Source organism: Callorhinchus milii, unplaced genomic scaffold (genome assembly GCF_018977255.1).
Source record: "Callorhinchus milii isolate IMCB2004 unplaced genomic scaffold, IMCB_Cmil_1.0 Scaffold4, whole genome shotgun sequence".
NCBI classification, from domain to species: Eukaryota; Metazoa; Chordata; class Chondrichthyes; order Chimaeriformes; family Callorhinchidae; genus Callorhinchus; species Callorhinchus milii.
Genome location: NW_024704745.1, coordinates 32,780,057 through 32,806,270, shown reverse-complemented (window position 1 = coordinate 32,806,270; position 26,214 = coordinate 32,780,057). Strand labels below are relative to the sequence as shown.

General features: G+C 38.1%; 1 protein-coding gene across 1 annotated transcript in view; it reads right to left on the bottom strand.

Annotated features, from left to right (window-relative positions):
• Nucleotides 1–26,214, bottom strand: part of pibf1 (progesterone immunomodulatory binding factor 1) — a 74,236-nt gene that overhangs the window by 28,150 nt on the left and 19,872 nt on the right. The window contains 7 exon segments of the mRNA XM_007890732.2: nucleotides 4,617–4,719; nucleotides 8,912–9,002; nucleotides 9,933–10,083; nucleotides 10,815–10,980; nucleotides 21,101–21,199; nucleotides 23,018–23,143; nucleotides 25,498–25,679. Coding sequence (XP_007888923.2) covers nucleotides 4,617–4,719; nucleotides 8,912–9,002; nucleotides 9,933–10,083; nucleotides 10,815–10,980; nucleotides 21,101–21,199; nucleotides 23,018–23,143; nucleotides 25,498–25,679 — 918 coding nt within the window.

The following is a 26,214-nucleotide window of genomic DNA, read 5'->3' as shown; positions in this document are numbered from 1 at the left end:
TCCTTGCATTTGATGCATAGACTATTATTCTTTAATGACCATTTAGGCGAACTTGAAGAACCTGAATAGTTTTCAAAATGGTTTGTGGCTTTTCGTCATTTAGACTTTTTTGTGAATGTTAATTTATGTTACATAAAATTATTTTTTATCAACACAATGATTTAAACTCATTCTAGGAAAGCTCAAAATAATGGAGAACAAGCTTTTTGATAAAAATGTTCATTAATAAAAATAATTGATGTTCTCATTTTCTAAAACTAAGCAATTAACACAAAGACTAGCATAAACCAAGAAAAAATAAAAGGCAAACTTGGAAAAGATGGAAGTAATTACAGTATTTCCTTTTTCTCATCAGCTGCATTTTGTTAGTTTCTGCTTTCAAAAATTATCTTTAGGCAGTGATTTACAGTGGGTTATTGCTCAATGTGTGCTGACTGCCCTGTGGTACTTTGCCTAACTAGCCGATCTGCAGCTTTCTGCCTGCACACAGTGTACCAGTACACTTTTGATTAAAGGGGAAAGGCACTACTAATCATGCCTGATCCTATTCTTACCAAGGATATTGACATTCACTTTCAAGCAGGAGTCACCAAATAGTTATTAGGAATGGGAACGTCAGCTCAGAGTTCTGGGGGGTAGTGGCTGAAATCACGACCTCCGATGGTGGGGTGGAGGATGTGAGGGACGAGCAGGAGGCCGGAACCAGCGGAGCGGAGATTGGGGAGTGAGGAGGTTGGAGAGGTAGGGATGTCCCAGGGAGTGAATGGATTTAAATACAAGAGTGAGGATCTTGAAGTTGATCTGTTTGGTGATGGGGAGCCAGTGGAGCCTGGCCAGAATTGGTGAGATGTGGGGACGGAGTTTGGTCCGGGTCAGTATGCGGGTGGCAGAATGAGTTGGATCTTGTGAATGGTGGAGCTGGGGAGATCAGTGAGGAGTGCGTTGGAGTAATACAGGCGGGAGGTGACAAATGGATGCACAACGATTTTGGTTGCATTTGGAGTAAGGTACAGTCAGAGGTGGGCAATGTGGCGGAGGTGGAAGAAGGCGATCCTGGTCAGGGACCGGATGTGGGGGAGGAAGGACAGTTGGGGGTCAAACCAAATGATTAGGTTGTGCACTCATTCGGTGAGTCTAAGGGAGAGCCCAGGGAAGTTGAGGAGTTTAGATCCGCAGGAGATGTTTACGGGAGCCAAGGAGTATGGCTTCCGTTATGTCCATATTCAGCTGCAGGAAGTTTACACTCATCCAAGCTTTGATGTCTGCCAGACAAGCTGATAGAACATCGGCGGTGAGATGCGAGTACGGAGTTTGGTCCAGGTCAGTATGCGTATAGAACTGTTACTTACTCCACACATCTCAGTTCACCTAACAATAAATAGGTTAGTCAATTGGCGAATTGCTTTTCCAGGAGTAATTATCCCTCCAAAAAAATATACATACTAATAATTTGATCACTCAATCCACAACTGTTTGTGGGACCTCTGCCTTCAAGACCTATCTTTTTGACTGCACTTTAGCCACATTTCCTCTCTCACTCCCTCCCACGTGAGTTCCCACTTAGCTGAAGAGCTTTGAGACATCCTTCCATCTTAAAAGGCACAAGATACATGGAAAATCTTGTTGTCGTTTTTGAAGAGAATAGTGAGTTTTGTTTTTCAGCACGTCAAACTGTATTTGATTGGTGAGTGCAGTAGGTGTGTTTCTCGCCAAAAAAAACGTATGTTCTTAAACCTGATGTTTAAAAAAAACAGATAACTACATTGTTGTAAAAACATTCTGCCATCAAGGAAAATATCAATTATTAGATATTGACAAATAAGTGAGTGTTGTGATAAGTTCCAAAATTGGAATGTTTATGATTTTGTTTTGAAATGCGGGCACTCAGATCAGATTAAGAAAGCTGTAAAATAAAGAAAGGCTTTAAAATACTCCCCCCTCAAACTGATTTTTTCATCTCGAGTTTTCTTTTCAAGTAATAAAATCTTTTCATATGCACACAATTTTTTTTAAACGAAATGATTTTGGAACTTTCTGTATTTTTCGTCATGTTTTAGATAAAATTTCAATGACATGATATGAATGAGGGAGGAAAAGGTTTTGTTTGTACGGGTGATAAAAGATCATTCAGTTGATAAGTTGGCCAACAACAATATTTTTGTTTCTAGACACCCAGAAATATCCAAGATAAAAAAGGATCTTGTATTGCCAATTATACACCTGCCAAATTCTGTTTCTTAGATACCATGTTGTCATGTAAAAACATTGACATACGAGGGCACATTGCCAGTTAAAATAATCTCAAACACGATCTTACTTGAATAATGTTCTCTCCGGCCAAAAACAGCAAATAGTGTTTCCAGTTTTCTGCAGAATGCAGTTTATTGGAGTTGTTCCTATTCTGTGTACTACCATGTGGGAATGAATAGTGTCCCATATGTCTTATTCAGCAACTAATGTAGAATTTTTGATGTTGCAATTTATGTTACTCAAAATAGGTTGCTTTTCACTTCTTGAAAAACATCACAGAGGATACAGTTCAAGATCCTGGTCCTCACTTTCAAAGCACTCCATGGTCTTGCTCCCCTCTACGGCAGGTGGGCCTTCTGCACTCTGCCCCCACCCTCTGGAACTCATCCCGCAGTCCCTCCGCCTCGCCCCCTCCCTTATAACTACATTGAGAAAAGCAACTTGTTTGTCTCAGGATTGTTCCATACAACAACCTAGCACAAGTCAAATAGGTCTTCATGAACTGCAAATCTGAATGTGCTTCTACAGTTCTCCTACGAAGTTCACAATCACTACTTTACGCACTTTGAGACATCCTCCTGAAATGAAAGCGCTATATTAAATGCATTAATTATTATTATATTATCATAACCATCAGTGGGAAATATATGTTCTTGCTCAGGCGTCTGGCAGAATTCACTGGAATTTCTCTGAACAAGTGATCTCTTGTTAAACGTTTTTCTCTCGTTTGTTCTCAAAGAATCTTTATACACTGGAAATGGAGATTTAACTCTGAGGAGGTAAATCTGGAAGCAGTTGAACCAGTCCAACCAATTCTCAAAAGGCAAAAAAACAAAAAGACTTCCTACAATGACCTATGTTTGTACTATACTGGAAGTTAATTATCTGATGAATACATCTTCACACTTGACTTGATATACAGAAGTGGTGTAAAACATTTAGGAATGCTAGATGTTCTAAACATTCTTCCTTGTGTGCATTAACATGACCTTGAAAATGCTAGTATAATCACATTGGCAAGACAGCCTAAGAATTTTAAGTTTTTATTAAAGACACATATATTGGTGTCCAAGTTGCAATGTTTGTAAATGAGGTTCGAAGAGCTAACTGCTTCTTCCATTTGTGAATATTGAAAGCAGTCTAAATTGCAATATTCACAAAATTGATAATTGTGAGTTGCGAAAGTCATCAAAGTGTGAAGCATTAGTGAGAATAACATTTTCAGGTAAGAGTAGATGATTAGTCCATCAAGATTACCCATCCAATTTCCCCAAAAGATTTCATCCATCTTATCTTATAAAAACCCAGATGAAAGTAATAATAATCCTTAATAATAATAATCCTTGCATTTGATATGGCACTTTTCACGTCTTCTAGACGTCTCAAAGCGCTTCACAGAATATACTGTAAAGTGAATTGACTGTACATTTGTGGGCGAAATGCAGCAGTCAATTGTGCACAGCAGTGTCCCACAAACAGTGGTGGATTGAGTGACCAAATTATTATTTTAATTATTATTTATAGTACTCTATCAAGAATTAGAAAACAAGGAACAGGAAACTTTAAAATAGGTCAGATAGCAACTTAAAAATAATTCTATAGCTAAAAATGTGATGTTGAAAGCAGCTGCAGTGGCAAGAATACCAAAAAAGTCAAGATGGCCGTTTGACCATTTTAATCTGATGTTGATTTATCAAAGAGCAACATAAGCAGTAGTCCTTCCCACCCTTCTGCAAAGGCTTGGGGCAAGGAATCAAAATAAACAACAACTTATATTTATATAGCACTCCTCATGTAGGGTAGCGTCCCAGAGTGCTTGGCGTTTGCATGACGCTAAACCGGGTGGAGGGGAAGATGACCATAGGCACGATCGAAGAGGAAAGCCTTCAAGCATAACCTGAAGATGGGGAAGGGACATGGCGGTGGGAAAGAGGAAGAGTATTCCAGAGTTTCGGGTTATGGTGGCTGAAAGCGAAGTCACCGATGGTGGTGCGGAGGGCATGGGGGAACATGCAGAAGGCTGGAGCCAGTCGAGCGGAGGCATCGGGCAATGGGATGGGCCATAAGCAGGTTGGAGAGCTAGGGAGGTGCCAGGGCATGAAGGGATTTGAAAACGAGTGTGAGGAACTTGAAATCGATTCGTTTGGCAATAAGGAGGCAGTGGGGCCTGGCTAGAACTGGTGTGATGGGGGTACGGAATTTAGTGCGGGTAAGTATGCAGGCAATGTAGTTTTGATCAACTGGATCCTGTGCATGGTGGAGCTGGGGAGACCGGAAAAGAGGGCATTTGTAAAGTCAAGTCGTGAGTTGACGAAAGTATGGATGAGTACACTCAGAATTCAGAAGAAATCAAAACACACGCTTACCTCTTGGTTCAATTCATCTACACGGTGCTTGTAACATTCTAAGTCTTTTCGAAGCAATGAATTTTGCTTTTCTAATTGCAACAACCGTCTTGCAAGATGAACGCTGTAAGAGAAGAAGTGATTGTAGTTGAAGTACTAAAGGTCTTTTGTATCTTTGTCCACATAAATATGTAGTGTGCCAAACTGTTCTGTAATTATATATTTTCTACTTGTAAAATGGCTTCTAAAATTATTCATATTTCGACTCAAATCATCAGAATATAAATTAAAGATTCAAATCATTTCTGTTTAGTTAGATTTCACATGAGGTCAAATTAAACTAAGGTATAGACAAGTAAGTTAGAATCAAATCAAAATCTGCTCGGTAGTCTGATGAGGTACTATAAATGATGTGAACAAAATACAGCGTGCAAATCGTAAAGAATCAGTGGATGCTGGTTTCATGTCACACCAGGTCGTATGAAAATTTGAGGACACAAAATATCTCGAAAAAAGGAATCCAAGTGTTTAATATTTCCAATCAATCAACATCTTCTTTAATATTCCTAATCAATCAACATTCTTCTCCTCTCAACAACCTGAAAAGTTTGCTTGTTGAACCATTTGTTATGTTAATTGAGGAGATAAAGGCTAAATTCCATTAAAATCAAACCTTAAAAATATCAAGGCCTTTGTGTATAAATGATATTTCAACAGGCAACTTATCCAACATATTCATTTAACAATTGATGTACGTGTATCAGTAACAAGGACCACAGTAGTCCAGGTCCTTAGCCAGGTGGGTCTGCAGTACTTCAAGGGCTGCTGATAACAAACCCACCAGCCTGGCTTGCCTGCTGGACTTGCAGGGACCAGTCACTGGGCGCATGGATTGCTCGCAGTCAGCTCCTGTTAACCCTGCAATAATAATAATAATAATAATAATAATCCTTGCATTTGATATAGCGCTTTTCACGTCGGGAGGACGTCCCAAAGCGCTTCACAGAACACACTGTAAAGTGAATTGACTGTATATTTTTTGTGGGCGAACGCGGCAGCCAATTGCGCACAGCAATGTCCCACAAACAGTCGTAGATTGAAAATGACATTATTAGGCGTGTGGAGTAAGGAAACTTGCCCAATGTTTCGCCCTGACCTGCCTGGAATTGAACTCAGGTCTCTCGCTTGCAAAGCGAGTGCTCTAACCACTGAGCTACAGGACTCCACTCAAGTCAAAGTTCTAATGGGTAGGGAGGTTTTAGCTCTACAAGCAGCAGGAAGCTTAACAGAGAGTACCCTCAATGGCAAGTTATGCGGTTTTAGCTGGTTAAAGTCCAGCAGTAGTACCCTGGCACATACTCTGAGATCTCCAAGCTTTAGTTCCTATCAACCTGAACCTAATACTCTCCATAATGAGTAGGTTTATCCGCCTGGAGAGAGTGTGCATTTCTTTTCAGACATGGAAATTTTCATGTACGTGGAACTCTGTCTGGTTTGGATACACTTAAGTGTGATGGCTTTCTGCATATGTTAGACATCCAGCTGACCAAAAGAGAATATGTACTTTACATACAGACTGAGAAGTGTGCAACATGCACGCATAGCAAAAGATATTTAGGGAGGAATTTATTTAGGATTTTGATATGTAAAATTCTTAATCTATTACTAAATAAGTAACCTTAAGTGAACTAAGCATGTTACACTGTTCAGAGTAATCTATATATAACATAGTAACAGATGGTCAGATATTTGTTGAAAGGAAAGATGCTTAAAGGCCTTATGTCATGTTGTTAGTTGGTTAGGACATTTGCTTCATGTTTGGAAAAGCTGGGAAATTCCTTTGCTCTTACCAATCATCTGAAGTAATATGCAGCATTACAAATCAAAATCAGCAGCCAGGCATTCAGCACCAGGGGTTAAATTCCATAAGGAAATAGATTTGAAAGTCATCATTTCCTTATCTCAACTCCCTCCTCCATGAAATAAAGCTCAATATGGCAAACCAGTATGGACACGGCTGAGATTTGGGTATACTTTTTAAAATAATAGTCATTTATAATTGCCTGCGCATTTCGCAGTTAAACTACAGCTTTGCCCCACATTTACCGGTTTCAAGATATTCGGGGTATATGCAGCTAAATCCAATTGTAGAGTTGTGCTAACAGGCATCATACAGCAGTTAATTATTAAAAGGTATTATAAAGAACTGGGCATGGAACCAGCAACACAAGAACATTAAAAGCATTTAAATTTAAACAATTTTAAACTTAAGTGTTGGCTTTGGATTGGTTGCAACCAGATAGTGAAGCCAAAACAAAGCAAATCCAATGCAAGTCTATGTCCTCTGAAACAAGCTCCCAGCGCCCAAACTGAAGTTGTGCTTGACAGTGTTGATTACTTTTACATGGAAACCCCAATGAACCAATGTAATTCTTTAGTATAAGTGTGATAATAGCCAACTTATCAATATAGTTGTCATACCTTGGCTGCAAAAAATGACATAGAATGCCTTTGAAATACATGTTGGTTTTACCAAATTGTTTTTATCCTTTTTTGATCGTACTACAAATCCCAGCTCCATTTTCATAAATACAAAAGGATCAAAGGGATCAAAAGGATTTGCTGTTTGATTTTAATTAATGCAGATTATTTTACTACAAAGATTCTTGGAAAAGGTGTCATGTATCTCGCAAATATAAAACTGTGAAAATTCCAAGTCGATTTCAAATCTTCTCCTGCAAAACCTTTGGTAGCCATAAAGTAATAATTAACAAATAAACCAAAAGATATAATTTCAGTGTAAAGTCTTCAAAGCCAACCTGGCTCATCTAGATGATGTCTAAATTCATCATCATAGTTGTTTTACTTTTACTGAATTCTTTGTAATAGTGTTTTGACTGTCTGCATGTCTCCAAAGATTGCATTAAACTTGTGCCTCAGAGCAGAACTGGAGGATAAGAATGGAATCTCAAAAATGTTTGAGAAAGACTAATTATAGAATGAAGAACTACCTCTGTTTAAATGTTTGACATGTCTGTTCATTGAGATGCTAAACAATCGTATTGAATGCAGCCGATTGCGCTACAAAAACACTGAAAACGTTTGTGTTTTCAGCTTGGAAAACAAGTGCCTAAAAGCTAAGATTAATGGATATATTTTTTCAGTGATAGACATGTTTCTCAACATTAAATTAATGGCCTTCAGTGAACAAAACATCACTTTCTTTTCATAAGCATACAATCAATCGGAATATTGTAACACGTCCAAAATAAAAAAATTTCTGTTGAAAACTTGAATTAAGAAAATTCTTAATCCAACTCTTCAAAATAAATATTTAGTTTGTTTGTGATGTTGACAGTAGGCCAAAGGACGTGGCCTGCTGTCAACATCACAAACTCAGATTGTCACTGCTTGCTGTGCATCTCCTCACTATGGGGCAAACAGTCCCACAACTACATTTGGACCATGCAGCTATTTGTCAATCAAAAAGTAAATCATGGATTGCCGACGTGAAAGACACTTTATAAATGAAATTTTGTTGTTGTTGCACGTTGAGGTTAGAAAATATTAGGAAATATGAACTCTCTTCTTACAAGGCTATTGCAACACTTCCAGCTTGGCTGAAGTTCTACCAATAGAAAGATCCCATCTGTCAACCAGTGGAATTACCTAAATATGTGACACAATGGGCCAAATGGCCTCCTTCTGTGCTATATAATTCTTTGATAATTCTAATGTAACACCTTATTGTGCACATTGTAAGTAAATACCATATAAATTGAATTGTATGGGATAACTTGTGATCTCCAACTCAAGGAAACCTGAACAATCTGAGCACATCTCTGTTTAAACATGTGGGAAAAAAAGAGTATTGATTGAACCTAAAACAAAAGGATTCTGTGGGAGGCTCTACAACAGATTATCGTACAAACACATCCTGCCACCTGAGCACTCACAGGAGCCACATGACACACAAACCCTATGCAATTCTGATTCTATGGTGCAATAATGTTTTATATTAGTGAGCTCAGCTAACAAGGATGTTTAAAGACATTGGAATCTTATGATATTCTCCTTTTGAAAGTATATTATATTGTATATATTATTTGTATATATTATTTAAACATTGGTATACTGGTGAGAATGAAGCCACATTGCTCTTGACTGCGTTTCTAAAATAGTTAAAAGCCTCATGTTACTGTGCTACTACACATCACATCTGGAGTTCAAATACACCTCTGTTTTTAATGCACTATTTTCACAAAGCACTGAGAATAATGTTATATTAATAAAGAGCTGTAGTCTCAAGTTTGTACCTTTGCTTTAGGCGCCGTTTAGATGTTGTGGGAACATTTGCACCATAGCCATAAGAAAAAAGAACTCGCTCTGCATCATCCTCATTTTCCACTGTGAACAGAAAAACTAAAATTAATCTAAATCTAGCAAATCTTTGAAAAAAAAACGCTTTGTGGCTACGTATACAATTGGCTAATAATAGATATATCATTTGGGAAACAATTTTTGGGTAGGACTTGGTATGCAATGTATATTAAATATATAAACTGTTTGTGTTCAAAGATTAAATAAATGCAAATTTACTCATTATATAAGGGCATCAGTACATAAATTGAGAATGATAGGTGGAACATTATTGGGGAATTTGTCAATCAATTTTGTTGTGCAACTGTATTACAATATTACATAGTTTGTAGTCCGTTTCACAAAATCTCTTTTTATATGAAATATTGACTTCAATGTCAGGAAGAAAGGGGGAACAAAGAGATTGTCCAGAACTCCCACTCCTGCAAATAAATCTGCACTTCAGTTGAGAACAGGAATGGGCTCAGCTATGAATACATGTATGATGACCTGCAGTGTGAGACAGTGGTGGAGCCGGGCGATGTTGCGGAGGTGGGGGAAGGCAGAATGGGTCATGTCACGGATGTGGGTTAGAAAGAATAGTTGAGAGTCAAACAAGACCCCAAGGTTCTGGACTCGCTTAGTAAGGTGGAGTGTGCAACCATGGATGGTGATACTGTCAGCGCCTGAGGTGAGGAGGCGCTGACGGAAACCAACCAGGGGAGCCTTGGTCTTGAATAAGAATCAGTATCAAAGTATGGAGCATATATTTTCTTCCAAGGAATCGATCGCTTCATGATATTCATGTGTACCAAATAAAGGATTCAGTATCAGAATAAACTGGATTGTCTAAACCTATATTACATATCGAGTGCCACCTAAAAATAATTTCCCAAATGATATAAACTGCCAAATCTTGTTAAAACAAACAATCAGAACAATAATGAGCCTAACTACAAAATAATACAATTGACTTACCTTCAGCAGCTTGCATTATAACACCATCTAGCTCCTGTTCCAGTTTGTCATAGGACTCCAGGCGCGCTTTAAGTTCAGAGTTTTGAGCTTGAAGTTCAATGACACGCTTCTCTGTTGATGATTGCAGGCTGTAAAATTCTTTTGTTAAGACCTGTTAGGACAATAACAATTTTTTAAATTCCAACATAGAATTATGTGCACATGGAGCACAGAAGCGCTCTGAGACGCTGTTCGCCATGAAGGGCACTATATAACTGTAAGTTCTTGTTGTTGTCACCTACTCTCCCTCAAGGGGTACTTCCAGGCATGCACAACACATAAGGAATGTCAGGGGCGGTAACACACCCAATGACTATTTTCTTGTGTAGGTTAAAAGGTGTAAAGAAATTGAGCCAGCTGGCTGCGAGGATATGCAGTGAAACTGGCTATCATGGCCTCTTATCAGATGGGTTGGACTTTAACAATCAGATTAAAATAAGGCTCCACTGTGTTTTAAAGAGTAAATAACATAGTTAGTGATGGAATTGAAGATACCGACAAGTCTTGTTGGGAACTTCATCAAATGTTTTCTAAAAGTCAGATGTCTAATATCCATTACAGTATTACCATCCATCTTACAACGACTTTTAAAATGTAACAACCTGCTCTGCCATATTACTTGTTTTTTGTTTCCTTATTAGCGGCTCTAGTATTTTCTGAAATAATTGGAGCTGGAACAAGCAATACTTTTTAAAACTTGCCAGGATAAATTACACTTTGTTTGCTTGTAAGATTGAAAATTTGAAAACTAAATATGAATGTTAATTAATCAGTGAAATAAGTTTAAAATATTATTAATACTGAAGATCTAGATTTTATAAAAGGAATAGAAAATCATTATACCTCTAGTTTCTTCTGGTATTTATCACACTCTATCTGACACAGCTTCAGATTCTTGGCCGTTTCCTCTTGTAACAACTGAGCACGCTCAGCCTCGAACGATCTTAGTTTTGTCTGATTCATGAGTTCAGAGGTGCGACTCTCTGTGCTGAGTTGTAGCTGCCTTGAACTAAGAACAAAGTGAGGGAATAAATATTTGTAACATATGTAATCATAGTCAACACATCTTTCATTCTCTGGGAAATATTATTATTATTATTATTAAATAAGAGTGCTCCCATTCCTACAAAGTAGCTAAAATCAATCTAGGCAATAACTATGAGCCAGATCAGGAAAGTCCAAGCTTCAGTTCCTGGTTTATGTTGGGTAGCTAATCTGGACAGAAGGTCAGGAGAGGAATCGAATCGACCCTCCATGGTCTCGGTGGAACAGTTCCTAAGTTAGGCAGGGGTGAGGTACTCCAAGGCATTGCTGATAGCAAATCAGCCAGTCTGGCTCATTGGTAGAACTTGGAAGGGCAGATTGGGAGTTAGGATTCTTCCCACTTGGCTCTCTCTTGTTAACCCTGCAAGCCAAAACCTGAACAGGTAGGGAAGTCCAAACTTGACAGGCAACAGGAAGCTAACCAGACAGTGCAAACTATGTCAATTTAGCTAGTTAAACTTCAACAGTACCCTGACACACGCTCTGGATCCCCAAACCTTATCTATCTCGTGAACCCGTGTCTAATATTCTCCAGATTAGGTAAACAGGATTAGGTTTGTGTTTCTCCAGGAAGAGAGTGCACATTCCATTCCTGAGATGGGGAAATTTCACTACTATACAAACACGTAGCCAGTTATAGCGAGACCTAATATCCAGACATGATTAAAGAATCTGGAAAAACCCTGTTCCTTTTTTTGTCTTGACCTAAACAAAATGAAGTTTGAGTGATTTCCTAAATCATTTTACATCTCAGCTGTATCATAGCATCTGTCGTTGTTGGCTTACAAACTAAGTATTGCATGAATGTGAGCAATCTCTTTTGCTTGCTTAAAAACTCTGGGTATGCTCACCAACTGTATCAAGGATTTACAGGCATTCAAGGCATGTATTTACTCCACTGCGTCTCATCTCTAATATCATGAGCAAATAAGGCAAGTTCTGTAATACTTCCTTTGTCTAATTGTTCAATTTGTATACTTGAAAAAGCTGTAGGATATTAAAATTTCCATAAATAAGAAAACTTCTTAAATGTCGACCGTGAAAGAAAGCAAATAGAGTGCAATGTAGAAATATTATATTATCTGTAGTAAACTGCTGATGACTGCACAAACTGCAGTTAGTCTGGGCATGCCTGAGGGTGCCGTGACAAATTGCTTTAGTTACTGACATTGCCAACATACATCAACTTCTTTTATTAGAACTATTTGCAATAAGCAAAATCATAATAATCGTGTTTGGCCAAATAGCTTAATATTATAATCTAACACAGCTTTTGTATCAAAGTTTCCTTATTAAAGGGCATCCCAATTCACAAGAATATTTTGTGTTTCCTTTTGGAAATAATAAAACGACAATGTTTTATTGAGTGATGAGCTTAATGGAATGAAAATAAAGAGGATAATTTTGCTAACTTATGCAATTTAATGATAAATCAAACTGTAATAAATAAGATACAAATCTAAAGATACTGAACTGTGCGGAAATGTGCTTTATTGTGAACTATTGCACAGCTGTTTGGTTTGGGGTTTTAGATGAGGTTAACGCATTTTAATATTTATTCCATTTAAAAACAACCAAACAGTAGTTTTGAAACTATATAACTAAACACATATTAAAATAATGAGGAATGAATGATTTTTAAAAAAAATCTACAGATATCTGCTCTGATAACTGGCATACAGTATCAAAAAGCTTCATACATCTATTTTGAAAACTTTTAGATTTTACCCTGTATCTATACAACTATAAAATTACTAATCAAATCTTTTATATATCAATATATCAGATTTATTCTCACCTAAAGATCGATTGACATTAATTATTTGGTGGTTATTTCATCAATTTCTCTCTCTAAAATGAATTGTTTGCAGGATAATATGTACAGATTCAACAGAACAATTACAGGGCAGCACGGTTATAATACTTTTTTTTACAACTCTAGTTCATCTAGGTGTTGACTCCATTCACTGCATACGTATGCAGCCAATCGACATGTGGCTCACATGCTAGAAATGTGGTCCCGAAGCCTGGTGCGGGACATTGCACGAGTGCAGAGTTCTGAATGACCTGCAGCTTGTGGAGGGAGGTGCCGGGATGGCCGGCGAGGAGAGAGTTCCCATAGTCCAGCCTTGAGGTGATAAAGGCGTGGACCAGAGTTTCAGCCGCGTGAGGGGTGAGGTAGTGCCGTAGTCTGGCGATATTCCGGAGGTGATGGAAGGCGGTGCCAGTTGTGGCGCGGATATGAGGGAGAAACGACAGCTCAGGGTCGAACAGAACACCGAGGTTCCTGACTGGGTTTGAGAGGTGGAGAGTGCAGCCTTGGATGCTGATGCTCTCAGTGCCTGAGGTGCGGAGGCGCTGACGTGAGCCAATCAGGAGGGCCTCAGTTTTTCGCACGTTGAGCTGAAGAACGTTGTCTCTCATCCAGGACTCGATGTCGGACAGGCAGCTGTCAGGACATCGGTGGTCGTGGAGTTGAGGGTAGAGGAGGAAAGGTAGAGTTGGGTGTCATCCGCATACATGTGGAAGTTAACTCCATGTCTGCGGATGATGTCACCAAGGGGGAGCATATAGAGGGTGAAGAGGAGGGGACCGAGGACAGAGCCCTGAGGGACACCGCACGAGACAGTGCAGGGGGTGGAGGAGAAGCCATTCGTGGAAACAAAGTGAAGACGGTGGGAGAGGTACGACCTAAACCACTCAAGGACAGGGCCTTGAAGGTTGAGGTGGGAGGACAAGCGGTGGAGTAGGATAGCGTGGTCGACCGTATCGAATGCTGCCGATAGGTCGAGGAGGACGAGGAGGCAGAGGGAGCCCTGGTCACAGATGGTCAGGATGTCATTGGTGACCTTGACCAGGCAGTTTCTGTGCTATGGGCAGCACAGAAGGGGTTCGAATAATGAATGGGTGGAGAAGGGGTTCGAATAATGAATGGGTGGAGAGGAAAGAGCGCAGCAGGGAGGCGACAACTCATTCCAGGACCTTGGACAGGAAGGGAGGTTGGAGATGGGCCGGTAGCTTGATAGCTGCGACGCATCAAGGGAGGGTTTTTTCAAGGTGGGAGTGATGGTGGCAGTTTTTAAGTGAATGGGAGTGAACTGTGAACTGTTCCTCAAAAAAAACAAGCACGAGAAAGAGGGAACTGGAATAAGGCAACAAAAAAATGTTGTTATACATTCTGCACATGCCCCGAGGATTGGCTGCTGTACATGTAAAGGCTAGACTTGCACTATGAACAATGCTTTGAACTTTGCTTATTGAGCAGCCAATAGTCTAATATAAACCTTTACCATAAGCACCCAACATCAAAGTCACTGCATTTAGTAGCAAGATGATTTTTATTTGCTTACACCTTTCCAAGTGTAATAGGAGCATGCAAGATTCTCAAATTCACATACAGATTAAAATACTAAAATATTGGCCAGTACAAGCGTTCCGGTTTGTTTTCAACTCTAAAGTATGAAAACAGCCAAGGTTCTTTGACATTTCAAACTATACCGTTACAAAGCTGTTTACTAGAGATAGATCTTCCAACCATAATCATACCATTAAAAGTACTAAAATGAGAATCGGACAGTGGTACCTAAGAGCACTTATTGGTTTTCATCATCCGCCCCAGTCAAAAGTTTCCATAGGAATAAAGCATTCCATTAAGTGATGTGCAGAACCTTTTTTTTCAAAAAGACAGCTTTGGTCTGTTTTGAAAAAAATGTGCTTTAGTATCCTAATGTATAGTTAACATTATTGCATAGTTTTATAAACATTTATTGTTCCAGAAACATTTTTCAACTTGCACAGATTGGGAGTTAGGTGCTGTGGTGCTGAGTGATTAATGTAGCATTAATGCGCAACAAAATTAAAATTTTTCTTAAGGATATCCAACTCTCCAGTCTTTCAAATTCTATTCTCTGCCTTGCCTTCTCTCAAATCAAGGAAAAGCGAGCATATTACTCCTAGGCCTTCATCTATTGACATGGCCATTGTTTGTGTTAAGCACCCTCACTGATCGCTTTCCCATAAAATGGGTAAATGCCTGGCTTCTGCTTTGTGTCTCCCCACAGTAGCACAGAAATATAATAATAATCATGAAATAATAATCCTCTCATTTCATATAGCACCTATTACTAGAGTTTTCTGTGAAGGGCATCTGTAGGCAAATTGGGATAAATCAACACTGTGATGCACAGACACAAATCCATGTTGCTCCTCGTGCATGCTGGATTTTCAACATTCCATGCCACAACTCAATAATGCTTAACATCACACCACATGTGCTCAGTATAATGTCGCTGTGAAAGCAGATAAATGAGATGCTGTTCCTCGAGCTTGTACTGTGGCTCATTGGAACAGCGTAGGAGACTGTGGATGGAGAGGTCAGAGTTGAGTGGGAGGGAGAATTGAAGTGGCCGTCTCAGGGCATAGATTATCAACAGATATCTTTTACAAGCCCTACAACTCCCACAGTTACCTGGACCTACATTTCCTCCTAACCCACCTCCTGTAAAGACTCCATTCCCTTTTCCCAGTTCCTCTGCCTCCGCCACATCTGCTCTGACGATGCCACCTTTCACACCAGAGCAGCTGAAATGTGTTCCTTTTTCTTCAACCGAGGATTCCCATCCACTGTGGTAGACAGGGCCCTTGACTGTTTCCGCCCTATTTCCCGCAACTCTGCCCTTACCCCTTACCCCTCTTCCCAGAACCATGATAGGGTCCCCCTAGTCCTCACCTTCCATCCCACCAGCCTCAACATCCAAAAAATAATTCTCCACCATTTTTGGCACCTCCAGCATGATCCAAGCACTAAGCACACCTTTCCTTCCCATCCCCTCTCAGCATTCTGTAGGAACCATTCCCTCTTGTGACTCCCTGGTTCATTCCTCCATCACCACCACCAGTTCCTCTCCTCCCTCAGGCACCTTCCCATTCCAGCGTAGGAGATGCAATACTTGCCCTTTCACCGCCTCCCACACCACTGTCCAGGGCCCCAGATTTCAAGTGAGACAGCGATTTACGTGTACTACCACCAATATACTACCACATTCGCTGCTCACGATGTGGTCTCCTCTACATTGGGGAAACCAAACTCAGATTCGGTAACCGATTTGCTGAACACCTCTGTTCTGTCGCAAGCACAAACCTGAGCTTCCAGTTTCTTGCCACTTCAACTCTCCCTCCCACTCTGACTTCTCCATCCACGGTCTCCTACGCTGTTCCATGAGCCACAGCCAAGCTCAAGGAGCAGCGCCTCATTTATCTGCTAGGGACCTTACAGCTCTCTGGCCTCAATATTGATTTCAACAATTTCAGACCATAACAGCTCACCTTCCCCCTACCCCTCTTCTGCGACCATTACCACGCCATATTGGTCTCAGACACACCTTTTCTCTCTCTGATCTGCCTATTTTTGTGGAGTCCTGTAGCTCAGTGGTTAGCAAGCAAGACACCTGGGTTCAATTCCAGGCAGGGCGAAATCTTGGGCAAGTTTCCTTACTCCACACACCTAATAATAATCCCTCCAAAAACAAAACAATAATAAATTGGTCATTTTCAATCCACGACTGGAAAGGACACTGCTGTGCGCAATTGGCTGCCGTGTTTTGCCCACAAATATATGGTCAATTCACTTTAGTCTATTCTGTGAAGCGCTTTGAAACATCGAGAAGATTTGAAAAGCACTATATCAAATGCAAGGATTATTATTATTTTGTTGCAATCTTTTACCCCACCCTTTGTTCTGCAGTATTAACACCTCTATTCCCCCGCTTTGTTGTAAACCCCCACTTTGTTTTGCATCATTAACTCCTCTTTAATTTACCATCCCCTGTTCTCTACCTTATTTTCTCCTTTGTCTTCCTTGCCCTGCCTCCCTCCTCTCTGTTCGCCCTTAAAAGCCTCTCCCTCCCAACATGCCCCAGTTCTGAGGAAGGGTCATGGATCTGAAATGTTGACTCACTTTCCTTTCTCCATAGATGCTGTCTGACCTGCTCAGAGTTCCCAGCGACTTCTGTTTTTGCTCAGTGTAATGTCGGTTTGTTTTACTCAATGATGCAAGTATATTAATAATAATAATCCTTGAATTTGATATAGTGCTTTTCACGTCGAGCGGACGTCCCAAAGCGCTTCACAGAATACACTGTAAAGTGAATTGACTGTATATTTGTGGGCGAACGCGGCAGCCAATTGCGCACAGCAATGTCCCACAAACAGTCGTAGATTGAAAATGACCAATTTTTATTATTGTTTTTGGTTTTTTGGAGGGATTATTATTAGGCTCTGTGTGGAGTAAGGAAACTTGCCCAAGGTTTTGCCCTCTGCCTGGAATTGAACTCAGGTCTCTCACTTGCAAAGCGAGTGCTCTAACCACTGAGCTACAGGACTCCACGTACGAGAGTAAGTCTAATCTATTCTCAATAAGAAATGGTGCATGAGGGGGAGTGGCCTAATTTTGTAAAAGGGGGGATTACAAAGGAAAACAATGGCAGATACATTTTCAATAATCAAGAAATAGCTAACGAAAACAATATTACAAAATCTCTTACAAAATTAAAACAATATCTTAATATGGAATTGTAAAATGAGAAACATGCCACTCATGACTTAAATCTGTAGTAATCTGTAGTAATCAATTAAATGCTGTGCGTTCCGTCCACAAAATAGACAGTCAATTCACTTTACAGTATATTCTGAGGAAGCGCTTTGAGATGTCTCGAAGACATGATAAGGCGCTATATCAAATGGAAGGGTTATTATTAATCACGAGTTAGCAGACTTGCCAAGAGGGCTCAAAAGTATGATTTCATAAAACACTGCTTTTCACTGTGCATCTTTTATGACATGATAATCAGATTTTTTTGTGTAACACATTCAAATGATCACTTTGCAGTGTATTGTAAGAGGTGTCGTCAATCCAAGGCTGCAATTCCATCCAAATGTTGGAGTTGGAGGCCAGAAATATGAATAAACATTTAAAGCCCTCAGGTAGTAACATAACTTTTTGTTAAAAAAACTGCGCTCTAAGGGTTAAAAAAACCTGTAATGTACTTTGTTGATCCAATACATATGGGGAATGATTTTGTTTAAAGTATATTGTTATATTTAGTTTTAAGAGGAATTATTGCAAGTATGAAGGGCTCTCTGAAACGCCCCACTGAGAAATTTGAGCTATCTCTGGTCTTTATCCAGATCCAACTAATTGCAGTCTTGAAAATCCACCTTTAGTAGAGATAAAGTATTAAACTCAGAGTCTATGTGTCTTAAACATTCAATTGTATGGATTTTGTATTAAATAAAATTATTTAAAATTTAAAATAAAATGTATTGTACCTAATACATTATTTGGATGTTGCTGTTATTTTCAGTATACACTAATAACACAGAAGTTGTGTATTATACAACAGTGAAATGGATAATGATCCTACCACACTGCAGGAAAAATGGATGAGGACCCTCCCAGCACAAGGGAAAATCTCTTCTCTACCAACACTTTGTGCCATCCTATCTGACATGCAGTTTGTTTTACATGAATTTTGGATCGCCTGAGTAAATCTCAATTGAGCAGCAAAGTTTGTTTCCTCAATATATTTTTCTTTTGATTCCCTTTATACGAGATTAAAAAGACCTATTTTCTCATTAATTGTACTTATTGGCTGCCTTCAACACTGTCTAGTTTTTAGCGCTGAATGCTTTCAATAGTACGTTACAGCAAAACAGATTAGCTCTTTGTTATGCTCCACATATCAAAGATAAATCATCTACCAAAATAAGCAAAATCATGGTATGTCTGTCTGCCCTTCTAAAGACTTGAGTGGAAACTATGTAAACATCCAAGTCAGTCCCTCGTCTCTCACCTTCAGCACTATTTACATCACATTGGACGTTTTCACTAACCTTTGAATTCCCCTCAATTTGTGTTCAGATTGATCAACTTATTGAGGATGAGATCCTCTAAAAAGTACAGCATCACTTAAAGCGCAACCCTGCTTAGGTACCAACATAAAACACAATCGGCACATTACAGTCTATCCTGTGAAGTACTTTGGAACATGCCACTGATGTGAAACACGCTATAACAAATGTAAGGATTATTAACATACACTGTATTGTATCTGGTTCTATAATACTTTGAGATTGTGCTGCCTGAAGATAAGACACCTCAACCTGGGAGGGAAGCAAAGGTTATTAGGGCAAAACACAACTGTTTGCTTCTTGGATGACCTTAATTTCCTGTGGTAACAAAGAACATTTTGGTGACATCATAGTCTAAAATGTTTGTTTTTGTTTATAATGGTCTCAAGAAGCGACCCCCACCTGAAAAGGGCAGTATTCACACTGCACAATTCTTAAGCTGTCCTCCCTCAAATGCAATGTACCCAAATCCAACTTAAGATGGATGCATACTGACTAGTTGGAATTTATCTCATTTCATCAAAATCTCAATTCCCTCAATAAATTCAAGTACCTTCTCTGATATTCAATTTCTGACAAAGAACTTGGAATCTTTATGGTTTGTATGGCACATTAACTCACTGAATAAACTCATTCAGCCATCAAAAAACATCTGAGCATTCCTTTAAATGCTGTGCCATGATTGGTTACATGTTGTTTGTTAAATTTTGAAAGTATAGACTTTTTCATACATAATACTTTTGACCTGATTGACTACAGCTGAATCATCTATATAGCTATCACTCTTGGGTTACCTATATTGCTAAATATTTGACCACACATTTTAGTAAATTCTTGTAATTGCTTGGAGTACAAATATATCCATAGAACAGAATAAGGAAATACCAGTTTGGATGTCTTCCAAAATGCCAGATTGAAAATACTCCCCGCATCTGTTGTTGACGGGCTTGAATGCCTGTAGATGTCATGGAATGGTTTTAATAGCGGGATCAGGGATCTGTGATCTGGGACCTAGAATGCACCTCTTAGTGCCAGCTTCATCTTCTGATGACAACACAGCATTAACACTCATGCAGAATTTAGTGTCACTAAAAATTATAAATTGAACATGGGGGGAAATGGCAAATCTATTGAAAAAGGACCACAAAAATGCTCTGTTAATGGGACTAAAAGTTACCTTTTAAAATTCCTCAGAAACAACTATTTACATTAAAGCCTCAGTCAGAAAATCCTTTCAATTTCACTGATAACTTTCCATGTATATCAATTTACAAAGGGAAAGAGAGAAAAATCTTGAGTTTTAGTCTGGACATTCAGTCAATTACTTTTACTTTCAGTTTGTTGGGAGGGGGGCTAAATTGACCATTAATTAATTTCAACAGTTCCTACCAACAATGAGATCTATTTTACGCTGCAACTTTATATTAGGAAAATTTCAACTGCAAAACAGATTCCAATCTTTTCAGGACATTCTGAACCTGCATTGAGAAAATTATGTTGGCAGGAGATAGAATGGTTACTGATGAAGTTGATAGCTGATTTCAGTCAAGTTAGCTTTCTGCTGAATTTCAAAACCCCAAATGTGAAAAAACACTGAATTTTAATTATTCCTTACAAGGTAGGATCTTTTTTGAAACGAGGCAATATATAATTTACCAAAGGCAGCATGACAAAACAATTACTTGACTTGATAGCCACTCTTTACTTAGACTTTAACACCAGTAGAAACATTTTAACGGAATGCCATAGGCCAACTGCTACTTATATTACTAATAATTTGTTTGGCAGTCAACTGAATAAGCTAAAAATATTTTCCATACAGTGATCATAAGCAAATATTTGGACAGCATGGGTTTCTATCAACACTTCTATACGATAACACCAGTGCATCCAAAAACAACATACTTGCAAGTACTTGCGTTTCTTCATGAATTAAAATCATTTGGACGTTAAGAAATGTGCACAAGTCATTGTAAGACTTTCCTACACAAATTTATATATTTGATAATGTAGTGAATGAAGTGTTACTTCCTTGTTTTGTGTTCCAACTCTTTTGAGATAAAGGCCACATCCCATTGACTTTTCAATTGATTCTCATACTGCCAGTTTAATTTTAAAAACATTGAGATGTCTGTAAATTGTGACTTCTGCATTTCTGGGACAGATTAATCACTTACTGCTCTAGAAGTTGGTCATATTTTGCCATGGCATCTTTTTCAGCTTCAACAGCACGGTCTTTTTCTGCAATCGCATTGTCTCTTGCTTCTCGCAAATTTCTGAATGAAAAGAAAACTCTAGTAAATGCAAACAATGTTATATACATCATCACTGCTATTCTAAACGTTTCTTCAGGTCTATTTTTCAAAATGTAATTAACAGTTGTCTCAGAATAGATATTTCTTCCTTTTCACTGATTAGTAGACAAGACTATTTCATTATTGCTTTAATAATAATAATAATCTTTGAATTTGATATAGCGCTTTTCAGGTCTTCTAATAAATTAGCCCATTTAAACTTGGGCTGCAATTCAGAAACAAAATAAAACAGTAATTGAAAACATTCTTCACATCTTTCTCCAGCGTGAAGAGGAGAGCAATGCGAAAAAGAAAAGAAAAGTTGCCAAAGTCACAAATTAAAAAATTCTACAAACAGAGGAGTCTGCATCAACTTCCATAGAAACTGTTTCACATGTGGTTGTCAAAACACAGAACTTTCTTCCAAATATTCTTCGGGTCACAGTGACCTTGGCATTAATAGCTATAAGAAGAAGCAAAACATATAAATGACTTGCACACGTTGGTTCAGCTGCCTCCGAGATACTACCCTGCGGGGCGGACACTATATAAGTACAAGTTGTTGTTCTTTGGAGACTTGCACACAGCTCTCCAGAACAATGTACTACAGTAGTTCAACTGAAACTTCTAAATCCCTTAGTCCATACCAGCAATGCGTTAATCCTCACAAAATAAGATAGGACTAAGATTGACTTAGAAGCTGCTTTTCAATTTGTGTAGAATTTTAGATGATCCTGGTCTGCATGGCTCAGAGCAATATTGCGTTTGTGTTTTTTTATCTTGATTAGTTCAGAGTAATTTTAGTTATGTCACACTGGAAGAACACATTATCCTGAAAGAGTGGAGTACAGGTGTTGGGGGAAGAGGGAAAACAAAACATTGAAATTTTTGGTCCATCTCCCATTATTTGCACATAATGTACAGCAATCTGGGGGTATGTCTAACTGGAAGAATAAAGCCTGGAGGTAGTTAGCTAGTAGGATAGATTAATTGATGACAAAACTAATAGTGCAGGTGGGATTTTAAATGTTAATCACAATTTCTGAAAGTCAGCAAGTGAGAAGAAAGGTCAGAGAGCAAACCAGCCATTTTGTTCTCCAGTTCTTTTGCTGTTTTTTGGTAATTAAAATGAGCTAATATTGTTCCTATCCCCATCAACATAAGAACTATTGTATCCAGCTGACTATTTGATTATCTCAGTCTAAACACATTTTTAAAATCTTCAAATAAATTCTCAAACAAGTATTTATGCAGCTTCTTTTTGAAGGAGATATGATAATACTATTGAAATATATCATCAATTGGTATGCTGCTGAGGCGCTGGGGGGTGGTATCCTATCTTTAAAAGCAGTAGGAAAATGTTCAATATTTGTGATGCAAGGATGGAAACATACTCTGGAATTTCATTCAGTTGCCTTTAGTGATTATGAAGTATTTATGCAGAAATCTGCATCAGAAGCTTAAATCGTTAAGAATTGGTAGATTTGTAGAATCGGTAGATAGTGCATGGTCAATGGAAATAACAGGCTTGATTAATTGAATATGAGCTTTTCTTGTTCCAACCATTCTTAGGTTCTTAATTAATTGTTAGGATCACCAAATCTGGAAGGTTTGGTCACCACAAAATTGTCAATAGGCAGCATTATGAAAACGCCTGTATTATTCAAAATATTTAACTGAATGTTCAATACAAAAATACACATTACAAATATTAGCTTCTACCAGAAAAATGTTCAAAAAAGAGATAAATCCTACACCTATAGAACTTATGATATAGATACAACGATAAATATAATTTACCTATTTTCTCTTTCATACATCTCTTTGGAGCCAATACGCAGATGCTCAATTTCTCGGTCTGTTTTCACTCGGATCTGTTCCAGTTCACATCGTAATTTATTTTCATATTCATTTTTGTAATGATCTCTTTGAAAAGAAGCATCAATAATTTTGTATATGTACAACCACCATAGAATGATATCCACATTCACTCTCCATACACATGGATTTTTTTTAGCAAGGGGAGCATTAAGCAGTGAATAAAAGTATTGCTGCCAGGACTTGTGGAGTCCTGTAGCTCAGTGGTTAGAGCACTCGCTTTGCAAGCGAGAGACCTGAGTTCAATTCCAGGCAGGGCGAAACCTTGGGCAAGTTTCCTTACTCCACACGCCTAATAATAATCCCTCCAAAAAACAAAAACAATAATAAATTGGTCATTTTCAATCTACGACTGTTTGTGGGACATTGCTGTGCGCAATTGGCTGCCGCGTTCGCCCACAAATATACAGTCAATTCACTTTACAGTATATTCTGTGAAGCGCTTTGGGACGTCCTCCCGACGTGAAAAGCGCTGTATCAAATGCAAGGATTATTATTATTATTATTAACTAAGATCAGCAAATTCAGCACAGGCCAAGAATTGAATCTAGGACCTGAGATTTGTGGCAGCTGCACATGTTAAAAGTATATTTAAAATCGATGAAAAGTTAAGCGAGTGTTTTAAATCTTCTGACAACTCAATTTGTTGTCAGAAGATTAAGTTTTAAAAGAAACAAAAGGCCAACTTCTGAAAGGGTTCAATAAGTTGTTCGGAATGCAATTTAATTTTGGTGTTTCTAATAATTTGGCTATTTGTACAACCTTCAATATCTAGATAGCCAATGGACCTTCTCCAATTATAACTGAGAGGCGAATACTTTGTTGATAATTTGATTTTTGTACCACATAACAGTATTTCTTCGTAATTCAATACCAGCAACATTAGTACAGCAGCAACAACAACAGAGTGCTTAACAGTAGCGGAACCTAACCTAGTATTCATTGATACTTAAAAGTTAGCAAAGTATAAACTCGTTATGCACTAGGCAATCCACATTTGGTACAAAACATTCCTGATATAGCATCTAATTACATTACCAAAAATTCTCATAGTGCTTCACAAGATTTTATATTGTGAAATGTAGGAATTATATTTTCTAGTGAATGCAGCAGCCAAATTGCTCATCGCACAATGTCTCACAACTAGCCAGGAAATGAATGACCATTTTTATCTGGAGGATTATGGGCCAGGACACTGGGAGAAACTCCTTTCTTTTTTCACATGGTTCCATGGGATATTTAATGACCACCCAAACAGGCAGAGGGGACATCAGTTTAATGTTTGACAGCATATACATCCTAAATTGTCTTCATTTTAGTATGCAAACTAATTTATAAAAAATAATAATCCTTGCATTTGATATAGCGCCTTATCACATTTTCGAGACGTCTCAAAGAGCTTCACAGAATATACTATGAAGTGAATTGACTTTATATTTTGTGAGCAAAATGCGGTAGCCAATTGCACATAGCAGTGTCGACAAACAGTCGTGGATTGAGTTGCCAAATTATTATTAATATTATTTTTTGAAGGATTTATTACCCTATATGGAGAAATTCCCAAGAAAAGCATCATACAATCATAGAATTGTACAGCTTAAATTTAAATGTTCAGTTAAACACTGAACGAAAGCCATTACATGATCACGGAGTATATTCTCATTGAAACAATTCTGTCATGACTGGTTCTCAAACAATATATAATAGCTGCACATTACTGTATTGTGTAATTCAATAATTTGGTTAGTCTCACAAACTACATGAAATTAAACTAGAGGATAAACATTAATATGGATTAGGGGGGTTCCTTCATTGGCATTTTGCTACAAACGCTAGTTATTGTGGCTTAAATTACTGGTTTTAGAACAAAAAGATTTTTTTTAAACAGAATGGAAAATAAGTAAATGGAAAGTTCTGGAGCTGATATAAAGGGAGTTCTTTATATGGTCCTGTGCATATACTTTATTCATTTTGGTTTTGAAGGAAATCTTACTGTATCTATCATAATATGTGTTGTATACACCAGAACATAATATTTAAATGATGTATCCAAGTCATTATTTTCTCCAAAAACATAGATGCTTTCTATACAATTGTTCATAGTCTGTAATAATTTACTTGTTCCAATAGGATGTTTTCTCATCCACAGATTTCTTTCTTAAAACCATTGACTTATGCTAATGTGTGGTTCCAAAGGTCTGACCATTCGTCAATGTATAGTATACAAATTTATTGCAAACGTTTTATGCTTTCATTCATTTCAACAAGTTTCAAACGACTAAAAGCAGGTATGGATGCTAAAACTTAACGGCCAAACAAATGTGGGGGTTTCAACTCATTTATTAATACAGATTCAATAATAACTGTAAAAGTTCACACTGATTAAGATAGAATTTTCATACCTTGAAACCACATATTTTTCATACATTTCTTCCCTAGCTTTCTTTGCCTCCTCAAGGTGAAGTTGCAATCTTTCTATTCGGTCTTCTTCATGAGCACATCGGACATTCATTTCCATATTCTGACGATTCAAGTACTCTTTATCCTTTTGAAGCAAACTAACAGATTGTTGCAATGCTGCCATCTGTGTGTAACATGGAGAAATAGCATCAATTGCAAATCAATACATTTCCAAAGGGTTCTGTCATAACGTGAATTGATAATTTGGGTCACATTACTGGTTGAAGAGTACTGATTTCACAAACTGGATTTGCTGCTTTTTCAAAGGACCACAAAGGATAAACTTTATTCTAGTGCAGTATATTCTGCAATTACTTCCAATTATATACTCTAGTCAACATTCAGCAGCTTATAAACCCTGTTTTAATGTCAAGGATAAAATGAATTTTCAGATGTTGATCAGCATTTCCATTTCATTCTTTGGTTCAATGTTGCAGTGAGAGCTTTAACAATGTGGTTTATGAATTGTTCTGAATGGTGGTCAGGGGGCACATGATCATCTCCTATTTTTGTGCAAGAGACAATGGATACAGTCTGATTTCAAAAACATAAAATATTAATCACCATCTTGCTGTGGAGGTTGGCTTCCCTAGTATACAGCTATACTTTTACAATGGATTTTATTGTCTATGAGTAAGAAACAAGTGATTCTTACAATC